The sequence below is a fragment of the Dama dama genome, chromosome 21 (assembly GCF_033118175.1).
Source record: "Dama dama isolate Ldn47 chromosome 21, ASM3311817v1, whole genome shotgun sequence".
Taxonomy (NCBI): domain Eukaryota; kingdom Metazoa; phylum Chordata; class Mammalia; order Artiodactyla; family Cervidae; genus Dama; species Dama dama.
In genome coordinates this window covers 72227189-72242996 of record NC_083701.1, presented here as the reverse complement: position 1 = coordinate 72242996, position 15808 = coordinate 72227189, and the positions used below count along the sequence as shown (strand labels likewise).

At 34.8% G+C, this 15808-nt stretch overlaps 1 protein-coding gene across 1 annotated transcript in view; it reads right to left on the bottom strand.

The window, feature by feature from the left end:
- Positions 1–9130: 9130 nt before the first annotated feature.
- Positions 9131–15808, bottom strand: part of MMP16 (matrix metallopeptidase 16) — a 386139-nt gene continuing 379461 nt past the window's right edge. Inside the window, exon 10 of the mRNA XM_061123824.1 lies at positions 9131–10686. Coding sequence (XP_060979807.1) covers positions 10352–10686 — 335 coding nt within the window. The 3' untranslated portion in view covers positions 9131–10351. The remainder of the gene's footprint in view (positions 10687–15808) is intronic.

Sequence of the window (15808 nt, the reverse complement as noted above, 5' to 3'; positions counted from 1 at the left end):
ACCTTGATTTTTGTGTGACAGAACACATTTTCCTTTATTCCCAATATGCTTTCTTATTCTTCTTAAAATTCAGATGACCTTTTAGAACTAATGATACATGTCAGATTTGCTTCTTAGGAAACACTTGCTTAGACATTTGGTTACATGTACCTACTGGATATTCTAAGAAAAGCAATTCATTAAAATATTAAATATGAAAACGTTTATCTTCCCTCTAGCTTTCTCTCTGTTAGTCTATTCATGGTCACTATTTCGTTTGTTGTTTAGTTACTAAGTCATGTTGGAATCTTTTCCAACCCCCTGAACTCTTTACTGTAGCCCTAGCTTTTAAAGAAAAAGGAAGGAAAAAAAATCCTTAAATGGGATTCTGCCAAAGACTTTTGATATAAATATTAACTTGTTTGATTAAATTTACTTAGACAGTCATGATGTATGACTTTAATCAATAAATTGTACTCTCTTATCCAAAGCATAATTTTTATTTTTGTTAAGTCAAATCCTAGCATATTCTATGTACGTGGCTACTTGCCTGAAATACATCTGCTGGAGTAATGCTTCCCGCATTTGTTCTTGGTCAGTCATAGGCATCTAGTTAGTGATTAAACAATGCTCTACTTGACGTGGCCAGTTTAACATACTTACTATTTCAAGCAAACACACAGGAGATTTTGGCCTAAATTTCTTTAGAGTTCTTACTTTATGTTTTATATCAACTAGGAAGACACAGATAGCAAAGGCTACTGCTATATATCACCATAAACGTATGTAAATCATTCATTGAGTAAAACCACAGTGTCTGTGAACCATTTTCTGTTCTCTTATTTATTGACAGTTTTGTTTTAAATTACAACACAATGAATTGATGGCAAACACAGAAGAGGCAATAGTATAAAAAGCCATTTAACCCTTCCCTAGGTTAAGACACATACAGCAGACAAAAACTGCCCCACCCAAAACCCCCTTCTTGAATGGAAACAAAATAAATATAAATTAATAAATACAAAACAAATCACTGCACAGCCCTTAACTCTTTGATTGCCATGGCAAGAACCATGCTGATGATTCCAGCTTGTGACATTTACGTGGTTAAAGGTTGCCGCAGCAGTCAAAGGGTTATAGCATTGTAAACATAAGTATTTTGTGGAAAAGTTCAGTCATGTTAATGATCTACAGCAATGAGATTAATATGATGATCCCTTGACCTTTAATGATGCAACATTATTAAGGAGTTAAAGAGATAGTAGCTTGGTGAGCTGTTACATAGACTAGTCAACCATTTTATTAACAATGTGCTATGAGGCCTGATTTACCAGTAAAAGACAGCTTGTGAATAATAAACACTGTTCAATGCATTGATCAATAAATCAATGAAAAAATTAATTTAAGCACCACAAAAGTTTGCCTGATTATATCTGACAGTCATAATACACTTTAGCACCATTTATTTAGCCGTATATTTGCACACAAACAAGCTTTGTGTTTGTCAGTAGAAGCTATCTGAAATATATATATATATATATATATATACACACATATATATATATGCCAGATTTAAGATGGTATAAATGTATAGAATCCTGTGTAGGCAAAAAATCACTAAGAACTTGTAAACCTTATAACTCATTCAGCAAATAAATGTGTTATTTATTTCTTTCCTTACACACAGAAGACTACATATTATCAAAAACTTAATGAAATTGAGTGTAATGTGAACAATCCAGACAAAGTTAGATTTCAATGCTCTCTCCAAAACTGAGAATATCATGGGGACTGAAAATAAAGGTAAAATATTGTCAGAAACCAAAACAAAATGACCTAAATATTTCATTTCATAGTGTTTCTCTCTGCTTCACAGATTAATTCTATTTAAATAAAATCTGCAATAAGTTTATGTGTTAAATCTTTTTAATTTCCCATCACCACAATATAGAAATGATTTTTATAAGCTATAAAATGTGTATTGTTTACCCAAGAGACAAGTCTTCTTTGCAACTGCTTGCATATAATTTTGACTCTGAAAGATAAATGTCTGTGCAATTTTTTAAAATATATACGGTATTTACTTGACAAACTAAACTTATGGGCATTTACCCTCCATAATCTACCTAGTAAATATATATATATATATAAATATATATATATGTTCACTAATTATGCCATATAGTTCCAAATCTTTATTACCAGATAGCTCACATGGATGGCATAAATTGCATTCATTATCATACTGATCCACTGTTAGAATCAAGCAATATTAATATAGATTACAAGTTTTAAAATATTTTGAAGATAGGTTACTACACTGACAAAGCAGGCAATTCTATGTCAATAATTGATTCTTTTAAAAAACCATCAGTAGACTATGGACTAGTTAGATTTTATGTTTTACTAAAAAATTAAGTTCATTAAAAGCTATATCAGCACAGAATTGAAATAGCTAGTTTCATTTATTTCCCTCCTATAATATAAAACAAGATATATTGTTTTAAAATTCTATATCTAAAAAAAATATCTCAGTTGCGTCCGACTCTTTGCAATGCACTGGACTATAGCCCACCAGGCTCCTCTGTCCATGGGAACTCCCCAGGCAAGAATACTGGAGTGGGTTGCCATTTCCTCCTCCAGGGGATCTTCCCTACCCAGGGATCGAACCCAGGTCTCTCGCATTGCAGGCAGATTCTTTACCATCTGAGTCACCAGGGAAGACCCAAGACTTTTACACCTGAAGCAAAATTTTATGGGTGAGTCTCTAAAACTCTTGAAAATGGAGGTCCACAATAGAAATGCTGATGCAGTCAAAACCAAGGCAGCAAAAAGCTGCCACTATAACACCTCTTAATATCTTATTTTCTCTCTTTTTAATATATATGTCATTTACACATAAAGGGATATAGACCAAAGAATTGAAGTTTTAGGTATTCACACACTCATTATGTTCCTTAAAAGGAACACTGTATTATGGTATTTATTTCCTACATATTTAAGATACAGTCATCAGAAGCAAACTTCCTTAGCTGGCTTATCAACAGACAACAGCCTTCATATTCAACATTTCACTTTTCTCAGGGGAATAACTCTAGAAAATTTAGAATCCAATGCAAGAGATTGGGAGATGTGTGAAGTTTACTAGGACTAAGTTTTTGCATGAAACTTGTAAGGGACAAATATATTTTCAGGGCACCACATATGATGTACAATTCTGTTCATTTCTGGTTTTCACAAAGGGAAGGGAAAATCAAATCTGTTTAGAAAGGGGGTGGGCAAGGTAGAAGTAGAAAGGAATGCAAATATAGGCATAGACTGTACAGAACAGCACAAAATAATATATCCCTCCCAACCATCTGTATTTTGGGGTGACAAAGCAAGCAAACACTTCAAAATTGAAGGAAGAGAAAAATCAGGCACACATACTTGTTTGGAAATCATGTTCTTGTTTTTTTTTTTTTTTTTTTTGAATTAAAAAAGTAACTGAATTGTCAAATTTTGTATTCAGGAATATATAAAGGAATAATCAGATACAAAAGAAGTGACAAAAATAATTAAAAACCTACTTATACCCAAGCAATATTATATATTAAAGAGCTGTGAGAAGACAGTCAAAAATGTGGCCTCTATGATATTTCAGTGGTAGCAAAATTATGACATTGATTTAAGGGTTGAATGATTCATTCAAGAAAAAGTATGTTTTCACAACTGGGTTGTCAGTATATAGAGTGGGAACAAGGTCAAATTGACATTACATAGAAGCAAATGAAACATGCATTCTAGTGACTTGTCAAATTAACAGCTCACACCAGGCTTTATTCATCTATATCTTGGCAAGACAGGCCAATGTAGAAACATACATTCAAATAAAGGTGGCAAGTTCAAGCAGCACCATAGCCTATCCTAGGAAAGAGCATCCTACCATGCAGTCATATCTCACTGAAGCTCATTATATGTGAGGCATGTATAAAAAGGCCTGTGTCCAGAACTATTTCTCCTGGGATCCAATCTAACTACAGATCAAGTGCTACAGAAATGTCTGTGTTGTGAATGATATTTGTTCATGGATAAGACAAGTGGAGAAGATACTCAAGAAACATCTTGGTAAGTCTAAAAGTGAATTATTTCATTCATGTTTGCCATTCTCTCCTTCCAGTTTTTCTATACAAAATGAGAGTAAATAACATCTTGCTCTGAAGCTACATGATCTAACATAATACAATTATCATATTTCCATATTTATATTTAACTGATTTTCTTCTCCCTTCTTAAGGGCACATAGATCCAGTTCTATAGCAGAGGACACGGCAGAGTTATGTGCGTCAGCAGAACATTCTAGTTTATCATGTGTTTGTCCTATACCGTCCAGTGTGCTCTTGAATGTAAAGGACTCGTGCAAACCTGAACATTATTCCCAGTCCAAAGCTAGTAAGACACATTTTAAGACCTGCTGCTCTTTAAAATGAAAAAGCATAGAGTCTTCATAAATCTTCAGAATTATCTTCATAAAACTTCAGAATATGTACCTTTTTATACTTATGGACTAAACATGAATTACTGGTTACACCTTCATTTTCTTTAAAGAGCTTTAGTTACAAGTGCCTGAGGGACTGCACTACAACACTCATGATCTTGTATCTTTACTTCATGTAAAGAATTAGCTTTGTTCTAAAAAATAATACATGTCACATCCAGTTATAAGCTCACAACTGTGTTTAGAAATTGAAGGCTGATACTTCAGTATTACACCAGAAAATTGACAGAAATTTTGCAATATTACACCTGTTTTACACCCCATTTCTCTGAATTTGTCAAATCAATGTTCATTCTTAGGCTTTATATACTATTGGTTTAAATTTCAAAGTAGATATATGTATAAAATGTTGGAAGAGATATTTGCAACTGGGTGTTATTAATTTGACCTGAAATATATCAGAATCATTTCAAAATTACACCAAAGGAAACAAATGAAAAATGATCTGAGTAGAACATGAAAGACAACGCTTACAATCAGATGAGACAAGAACACTAAGGCAACTCCTTTGCTACTGTGCCAAGTGTTTTGTGTTATATGATTATCGAGGTAAATTTCTACCCTAGGGACATGGCTTTTCTTAGGAAATTCTAATATTATATAGATCTTTCCAATTGAGTTTACTGAACATCTAACGTTGACATTTTTAGCCTAGAAGGCAATGCATGAGTACCAGATGTGTTTATGCAGGGTAACAGCTAATAACCACTGTCTAATTATATACATTGATATATCACATGCTCATCACTTCTGTGAAGAGCTTGAAGTTGCATGGTTCTACTATTTTTACACTGGCTAAAGTAAAATTTCCAGTTGTATTAAAGAATGTGGTAGGATGTTTTGTATATTTTACAAAAACTTGTTTTTCCTCTTCTTTCACTTCTATATTAAGAAATTTAGCGTTTATATTTATAGTGCGGTGCAATGCCTGGTTGCTGCATTCTTTATTATGAAGTTTTTCTTCTCTTTAGGAAGCTCTAACTTTTTAAATATAACTTCTTTGACGAAGCTATGGTTCTCTACTAGGCAACATAGACTCTGTAACATAGATACATATGCTCTGGCAGTTATAAACTGTGATCATAAGTCACATCATAAATAAACAAATCATGAAGGTGTGTGAGATGCAATGTAATGGTTAGATTCTATTGATATGAAATCTTTTGTGATATCATAAGACTAGACTCACTGCTATTTGTAATGGCTCATCATCTGAATTCAACGTTTTTGGTTTAGATAGTATGTTCTGGTTTAACATCTGATATTTTGAAATGTGTTCTTGAGAGAAATCAAAAGTTAAATGAATTCTCTGCTATGTTTGTTGAAAAAGATTTTACCACCAGCTACAAGCTTTTCTCAGTATACGTTTCACAGATTCAATACAATCATAAATCACTGCTTTATTAGTTTCTGGAAATAATTCCAAAACTTAAAAAAAAAGATTATTTTCATGACTTTTGTGTTAAAAGATTATTTTCAGTCTATTTGATTATAATACCCATTTCTCTTCAGGTAGCACATTGAGTTTTAGTCAATACGGACACATTGCATATTCTACTATGAGATCCACAAAGCATGGATGTGTATTTGTAGCATCCTGGAGACACCAGCCTATGTGTAGAAATGAAAAGCATTCTATTACTATCCCTAGGATCCAGTATATACACATCACCCAGGTATTGGAGTTGTCAGTGAAGTTGGGCAATGTTCTTATCCACCACACTGTTTTTTTAAATCACCCATAGAAAGTGAATAAAAACAAGTATATCATATATGACAAATTATATGCCAATAGAAAAAGATTAAAAGCAATTTGAATATTAGAAGTAAAATTTTCTCATTTCAGTAAATCAGTCTCTATCCTTTATTACTTAGTAATTATTTTGTAAAGTATTACTTAGTAATTTATTACAATCTGACTCAGAAAAGCCTTGCCCTCTGATTTGTAACAGAATTTGTCTTTGCTAGTATCATATGATGGTCTCTAACTTATCCATATTATCTTTGTGATTGTAAAAAGCATCCGTAATCACCTGTTCTGGTGCCATGTCAAAGACAACTTTGTTCTAAAACAGGTCAATAGCTAAATTCACAACCACCTCCACATGTCTGATGTGGTTTTACTGCTTTATAGAGAATACAGACTGATTGGCTATCTTAATATTTCATTCAGTCCAGGTAATAATATATAGAAAAATAATATTTGGCTAAAATTGTAAACTCTATAGTTAATTTATGTAAAAACATTACTTAGTTTACATTTGTATTTAAAGTAATGAGAAATAATGAAACAGAAGAGAATTCTTTTTTGCGATTGTGAATGTGTTTTCATTTCAACTTAGGAAACCCTAGGTCTGAAATTTCCATATTATCAGTGATAGAATGTTGAAAAATATTTGCTGGGTGTATACCTCTATTGATACTAAACTGTTTTTATTATTCACATTGGTTTTGAATCAGTGTGCTAGACCAATTACTCACTCTCCCTTCCACTGTTCCATTAGGATTGACATTTTCTCCAAACCCCAAGTGAAAGAGGAGTTAGCAACCATACAAAGTGCCTGGTGTACAATAAGCAAATAGAATCCCAATGTTTGTGATTATGCCGTACTTAATGTTTTCTTATCTCTTGTAATCTCACGGCCTGAAAATTCAAAGTTCTAATAATGAGATTAGCTATATATGCCTTTTCTTATCACATAAGTCTCATTTCATTTTGAAAAAAAATATGACCCAACACTTTTCCATGATGTTTCCAGAATGCAAGCATAATGATAAGAGTCTTTCTCTTAATGCTATGGTTATTTTCTAGCCCTTATATATTCATAGTCTTACAATGAATCAGGATATTGTGACAAATGAGTAAAGAGGCCAAAGATTGCTTCTTTAGTTTCTTTCTCATTTTAGAGGGAAAAAAAAAATCAATTTTCAGTGCAGGTTGATGGAATTCCTCAATGATTTACATATGTCCTCAAATGACATAGTTCCTCATTTCTGTCTTTAGCAAAATACAATTTCCAGTCATTTTTTTTTTTCTTGGCATCAAGGTCCGAAAAACATTAAACCCGCCCACAAGCAAATATCATATAAATGAGCTTATGTATATGGTCCTTCCTCCAAGCTCAGTAACACTGACTGACCTTATAACACCAGCGTCCTCTAGAATGGAAGCACTAAAGTAAAGCTACAAGGCTGATGCTGGTCTCTCCCCTTGCTTCCTTGGCCCTCACATATATAATCTCCATTAGAATCTCGTCAAAATACAGTCTGCTGTTGCATAATCTTTTGCTGTAAAGATTCTTTTCTCCTAGTCTCATTTTACATTTAGGTTGTAAGAAATAACAGTCTGCAAGGCTTTGCAACATGCCATCAACGATTACAAAATATTTTTCCCAACCGAATTATAAACATGTAGTTTAACTGAAAGGCATTCTAATTTTCATGCTATGTTGAGTATAAATACAAATTCAAGGCAGCCAAACTATCCATTTCCAAATAAGAATATATACCTACACTCATTAAAATCATCTGGAAATGTGTATCATTAGTAAATGAGTAAGAAATTTTCACTAGTATAAAATTCCTGCTTTATATAAAAGCCACACTGGCCGTTCAAGTAGTTTGGGGTTTTTTTTTTTTTTTTTTTTAACCCCATAGTTTTATATTTGTACTAAAATGATGAATTTAGACTTGAAATTATGTTAAAGGAAAATTAAAAGTCACTTCTACCTTTAGGGCATTTTTAAAGTGTGCATGTAAAGAGCAATGTGTCCATCTGCAGATCCACCATCAACGCGCCTTTTCTCTCTAAGGAAACAGCTCATGCTTATTAGGATTTTAGAGGTCAATTAACACTCCAGTGGAGAAGCAAGACCAAATTTCCTTCAGTTTGTGCCAGTTTGCAAGTTAAAGGTCAAAGGGCAAAGACATAGAACAGGACTCTTCAAGGAAAATTTTCACAGAAGATAATGTTTAAGTTGTTGTTAATGACAGTCAACAGATCAGTAATCAAGTTCAAGGCAAGCTGTTCATTGTTTCAAAAGCTAATCCCCTCAAAAGCTGGCTTTCACACAAAGCCAATGTCTGACTCATGGGGTGCATTCCTTCTGACCATCTCTAATAAGTTCACAGCCCAGTGGCTGTAAAGCCGTTCACTGCAAGAAGCAGCTCCTAAAATAATCAATTAAGAGGTCTGTCAGTTGCTGACTTTTCTCTAGGAAAAAAATATTGATACAAACCTGCTCTGCAGGTCACATGAAAACGACAACACTGCTGTTAGGACAAATTACACTCAACAGTGAGATGCTTTGGTGGTCTCGGCTCTGTCAGCGATCAAATGGATGGCTAGATGCCAGAAGCCACACTAACCCTTTGAGAACTATGGTTAACATGCAATAGCTAATACACTGGAGTATATTCATGCAATCTCAGAGTCATCATTCTAATTCATTCATAAGATGGCAATGCTAACGGCATGTTCCCTGGCAAAACTGATTTTTCATGCAATGGATTTTAAAACAGAAATTCAGTGTGTCTAACAACAACGACAACGACAACAAAAAAGACAGGCTGTTATAATCAGTTGTTCAAATAAAATTTCACTCTTACAAGATATTTAATAAAATACCTTTTTATTTGCCAGAAAATGTTTGGCAAGTAACATCATTTCTGTTTGTTATAAATGCATTTATGTAGTACTGTAAATCACCTAAAATTACATGGGGCTATAGGATATCTGTTTTAAAAACCTGAACTCCTTGAACCTATGCCTGTTTTTTACCATTGCCCACTTCTATAATTTACCAGATCCTAAGACTCTGAAAGCTGATTTGATAGTTCTCAAAGGGTTACACCAATATAGTACTAGCATCACATACCCTTAGAAAATGACTGTCACTTTAAACCACTTTAAGGACATACTGCTTCTAGCTCCCCTTATAATGACTATTTCTGACAGACCCATGGAAGGCCTGGGGCAATGGCCGAGTACAAGTCGGGGAGATTATCACAATGATGTCGGGGTGAGGTGGCAGGAAGGGGCTTGGAAACACTTCAAAACAATCAAAAGTTTCCATCTGAATGTAGCTGTGAATATAAATGTGATGAAACATTGAAGACATAGCTGAGAACAGCTGTATAAAACGAAAAATGGATGTCATATTAAGGCTGTTACTATATTGCAGATATTTTGGCCCCTTGTTTGTTGGAAAATGGCTGTCCCAACAGTCTAAAGTCCTGCATGTGTATTCCAGGTCTCCCACCTGACAAAAAGGAAGCATAGGAGACTACCCATAGCGGTCAGAGAGCTATCTTCTTTGGAGACGAAGCTGTTTTGGGTCTTCACACTTTCCTGAAAGTTCAATGGTGGGTTTTTTTTGTTTGTTTGTTTAGCCTTTTCTTTTTCCTTGCTATGAAGCAAAAATGCGTGGGTTTTCCATTTTGCTTTTCTCCCCCCAGAAATGGGCTCAGACGTCAGAAAAACAAAACAAAACAAAACATAATATTAGAAACCTTTAAGAAGAACCTTTTCTTCTGTTTCCTCTTTAGGTAATCCTGGAAATGAACTGGGCATTGAGCGTGCAGAGGAAAGGCCTAGAACCGAAGGACAGAGACAGACAAAGGACTGAAGACCAGCAGATACTGTCCATCACGGAAGCTTCCCCATGAGTGATTTCCACTCACACGTGGGGCCAGCAACCCTCTGGGTTTGAAAGGTCAGCCCGAACCAGGCTGCCACAAGCCTGCTCCTAGCTAGGAAACCGCATAACAGCTCTTGTCTTGAATCTCAAGTTACCACAAACTCCTAGAAAAGAAAGAAAGGGAAAAAACCCTCCCTCACACCCACTCTTGCATAGAGCGTTTACAGTACAGTATGTGGCGGGGCGTTCCTTTCCTCTTGAACTGGAACACAGTGTAAACCAAGACAAGGAGGCATAAGGCCAAGATGCAGGGGATGACGATAGCTATGGCTTTCACAGTGCTGGCTGTGTTGTCCAGTTTGATGACAATGTCTACATCATCTGGCGGGCTGTGTCCTTCCTTCTCTCTGTCTGCTGGTCCATCACAGCCCATAAAATCCTTGAGGATGGATCTGGGGTATCCAGGTTCTACCTTGAGTATCTGGTTGTTGAATTTCCAGTACTCCTTTCCTTTGTAGAAATAGGTAAAGCCTGGATGAGGGGAAACACACACACAGGAATCACTTATCTGTAGAAATTTAAATAAACAGGCTACTTAAAAGATGTATGTTAAGGCCACTCCGTTTTTATAGGAAGACAACCCTATTCCCAGCTCAGCTGTCTCTTGATACGGATCTGGCTGTTGTGGTCCAGAAACTGGGCCCGCAAATGCCTAGTGATGGCTCAACAGGGAGAAAGAAATACTATTTATACAGAGTTGTTAACAGCCCATGCTATACACACAGACTCTGCTGCTAGCTTACAGAATTGCTGGTGCAGAATTACACATTAGTGTGAGCGTACCAACCTGTATTAAATGATACTCAGAGAGCCTTATAAACAGAAGCCCTGTTAGCCCTAATGCAGCTATTGAGGACATTGCATAATACATTAAAAGGAAGTGTCTCTGTAAAATAGTTCAAGGGAAATTTCTAATCATCTTAAGATTGGGAATAGTTGTACTCCTCTTAAGAAACAAGTTTGTTTTGTCATTTGGGAAAGAAATCAGAAGAAAACATAAATCATGAAACTGGACATGATTTCCTTGGTCTGCTAGGAATTTTAATAATTAAATAGATATTTATTGTATTTTGTGCAGTAATCTCACTTTCAGCTCTAGGTCATGCCCATTTTGTCTCTCCTTTTGGCCTTGTTGTTTAACTTTACTATAGACTAGGTTAAATTTTTATCATCTAGTTATATTTTACAGAACTTCAAAAGCCATTATTAATCCTTTTAGAGCAAAGGATTAATAGAGTATAAATAAATCTATAATTCTATCTTTAAAACTTCCAGCTAACCTATATTTCATGGAGGAGGTGGTAGGATGTAGAAAGCTCAGATAACTTAGCAACACATATAATTTGTGTTCCAAAATATTATGGATGCAGATAACAGACTTGTAAACTTATGACAGTTAAACTACAAATATATGTGTTTTTCTTAGGACTTTTCTCTTAACTTTTGCTGTTTTTCCCGGGAACAAGTCCAGGTTTTTCTTTCTGTCCATAGTTTCTTCATGTCAAGTTTCTTTGTGACTTCACTTTAATTCTTGCTTTAAGATAAAATTCAACAAACTAAAAAGAAAGGTTTTAATGTTATAATCACTTAAAAACTATATTTTGGGAGCTATCTAATTTTGAATAGTATGCCTCCTTTCTGAGTTAATAATCACTACTGAGAGTTTTTTCTTATATTAATAATCACTTACTATGGAAGAATCATTGAGTCAGATACTTAGTAAATGACATCTTTTAATCCTCATAAACACTCTGTCAGGTAGAATTAAGTGAAGTGAAGTGAAGTGAAGTCATTCAGTCGTGTCCGACTCTTTGCGACCCCATGGACTGTAGCCCACCAGGCTCCTCCATCCATGGAATTTTCTAGGCAAGAGTACTAGAGTGGGTCGCCATTTCCTTCTCCAGGGGATCCCTATATTTTTCAGGCAAAAATACTGAAGCTCAGAGATAAAATGATATGCCCAATACTGCTGGAAAAAGGATTTAAATCTTGGTCTAGCTTTAGAGCCTGAATCTTAATGATTTTTCTAAGACTAGGTCCCTTACAGATTTCCATCTTTTAAGGAATACTGCTTTGTTCAACATCACAGGTTGTGATAGATCTCACTCCTAAAATAACAACAACAACAACAAAACCTCTGACATCTGTTCAAAAAATTTCAGCTAGGATTGATCATCACTTCAGGTCACTTCACTCTAGAAATCATTCTGTTCAATGCCATGAAAATTGGCTGCTGCTTTTAGATTTGAAGGGCAGTTTTGTAATCAGAACAAGTTGCCAAGTGAAAACTGGTGTATGTAGATTCAAATTTTCCTGCAGGGAGTTGGTATTTGATCATGTTAATGAAAGCCAATGTAATTACTCAAAAACCTGGATAAAGAAATGTTGAGGGCCCGCCAAATAACAGTACCTTCGATGATCATAGTTGAATAATAGCATTGATCTAGAATTAAACAGACATTCAAAACAGGTGAACAAACTTCTTACATTTGTAAATCGGAAACCAACAGCTGAAAGTGTCCTTATCTTTAATTTTTAGTCAAAGCTAATTACTATGAAAACTGCTGGGTGTCATATAAAAATTCAGAAGTCTGTATTTTCATATTTATCATTTGGTCTGCAGGTCAAATTTTACACTATTAACACACTCCATATACAGTAGAATTGTAGTTTGCTAATACACTTATCAATGAGAGTCCCTTGGACTGCAAGGAGATCCAACCAGTTCATCCTGAAGGAGATAAGTCCTGGGTGTTCATTGGAAGGACTGATGCTGAAGCTGAAATTCCAATACTTTGGCCACCTCATGCAAAGAGTTGACTCAGTGGAAAAGACCCTGATGCTGGGAGGGATTTGGGGGCAGGAGGAGAAGGGGACAACAGAGGATGAGATGGCTGGATGGCATCACCGACTCGATGGGCATGAGTTTGTGATGGACAGGGAGGCCTGGCGTGCTGAGATTCATGGGGTCGCAAAGAGTCGGACATGATTGAGTGACTGAACTGAACTGAACTGAATACACTTATCAAAGACAAGAAGTCTCATCAGCAGAATAATAGAAATCTGTCCAGCCTTGATCCTGAAAAATTCATCTCATTCAATGATTTGTTTCTTTTTTACCCTTTAAGAAATGTCAGTGGGTTGAAGAAAATTTATGTACTCATTTTTTCTTCTTTTGTGAGTAACTTTGATGTTATAATCTTGTAGATATGCTTACTAAGAGTAGAAATTTGAGATGAATTCTTACCTGAATTATCACTTTTGAGAAATTCTGAGAAAGAAGTCAGTGAGGTTGTAATGAATTACTTGATGAGCTTTTTTTCTCCTGTATTTGATTGGTTTTCACTGGTGACTGTTCTATTGCTTAATCCTAAAATGTAAGGAGAGACGGTCTGCCACGGCTGTCTTGTTACAACTTCATAGATGATCCTGCATGGCAGTACCTATGTGTTCTCTCTGTTTTCCACTCATATATTTATTAGTAAGAGGATACTTAATGTTTAATAAATGTGAATAATTAACTGAATCTTGTGAAAATGTTTGCTTGAATCCCACTCACAGATTTTAACAGAGAGTGAGAATGGGTTAGAGAATTAATAAACCAACAGAATCAAGTCAAAACTTTTAATAGGCTAAAAGTGGAGCTGTTATCAGTAAACAAAATGAAACAGTGTTAACAGTAGAATTTTGTATTAACCTTAAAATTGCATTTTATAAGGAGTGAATATAAAATACCTAGGAGGTGGGGCTTGACAGCAATTTGAGATTTGAAGGTGGGTAATTGCAGTGATTATTCACTATAATTTTATTAAATGATAAAAAAATCATGCCATTGCTTAAAACAGTCAAAAGCAAGAAGTAATTTCACTATATTTTTCATAAGTCAAATATCCTTTGGATTATTGTAGCTATTTTCAGGGGCGGGCTAAAAATAAAGTGGAAAATAAGAAAATTATTAAACTAAGAATAGTTACAGGTGAAAATTGGGATGCTGATGGCTTAGGAAGCTACATTCTAAGAAAAGCTAAGGTATATCAAATATGACAAAATGAAAAATTTAGCCTGACATGACAGACTGTAAATTACCTTAATGATAAATAAAATGCAGGAGAAGATGGTTTAGCTTTTCCTCTTTGGAAAGAGTGTATTAGAGCAATTCAGTGAGGCTAGAATGTTCCAGTTTCAACCCTTAGACATATACTACCAATTTCATGCTCATGAGTAAGTATTTAAACTAGCTGATGTTGGTTTTCTCTTTTATAAGTAATTATAAATGAGGCAAGGAGGTATTTGTGTTGGGCAATGAAGTTAGATAACTAATTTATGTAGCACAATTGAAAGATGGTGGGAACTCGGTAAACAGCACCACATATTCACATTCCATTGGTCAAGGTGGCAGAATTACTATCAATAGGCATTGGTATTAAAGGAGGGCATACTCCACCTTAATATGAAAATATACTTCAAAAATATACAGCTCAAGATTAACCTTTTGGGGATTTTTTTTCTTCCTTTGAAAACTACCATGAGGAGATGATCCCTAGGAAGAAATTCCTACCTTGGTGGAAGGGTGAAGAATTAGAGAAAACATTTCATTACTGTATCATCTCTGATTTTATGACTGTCAAGCGTATGTTACTCTTGTAGGGAATTACTTCAAGTCTAAATATAAATATGAATGTGCTTACTCAATAATTTGAGCTTGCTCTCTTCTATAACAAACAGGGAAGAAGTTGTGTAAAATTTGAGTTCAAGGTTAAAGAGCACAACTATGAGATTTGAGTAGAGAATTAAACTTGGAGAATTTGCTATTGGTCAACTCTCTAGGCTAAGACCTTCCAGATTGATTAATATTGCTACCCTACAGAACAAGAGTTTCAAACAAATAGGAGATTCCCTTCACTTTACGGGATGAATGTGTAGAGTAATAAAAGGGGTCAAATTAATTTCAACATTTATTGAATGGTTACTGCGCAACTGCACTTGAGGAATTTACACTAGAGGTGATAACAGATGGGCATATAAACTGACGGCTGTAATGTGAGATTTTGAGTGCAAGGGTGAGTGTACCAAAAAGAATACGCAAGCATTCCTAAAAGATCAAAAGTGAGCTCAGTGTTTAAGGATATTAGAGGGAGGGCTGGACTCGGTAAGGTACAGAAGACATAGATGTGTTGGAGTTTCACCTGTAGTTTTCGTCATTTGGAAGCACTGATTTTCCAACATGCTTTGCTTTTTTGCCAGTATTTTGCAAAGTTATTCTTTGCTATGTGGAAAGAAAACATGAAACTCTGAATGTAAAAAAACCATTTATCTTAAACAAACGTTATTTTCAGATGGACAAGAATGTGAAAAACCATGGGGCAAGATTCAGCAAGAATATTTCTTTGTTATTTTTATACAATTATGGTTTATTCCCGGAGAACCTGTATCAAATTTCAGGTTTTAGTGGCCTTGTGAATAGAAACAGGGAAAATAAAAACAGTTAATATGGTAGGAGTTAAGACTATGTGCACTTTTTCAATCTTTTGAAATAATTATTAAAGTTATATTTATTATAAAAGTTATACTCATTTTAGAATATTAATAAAGG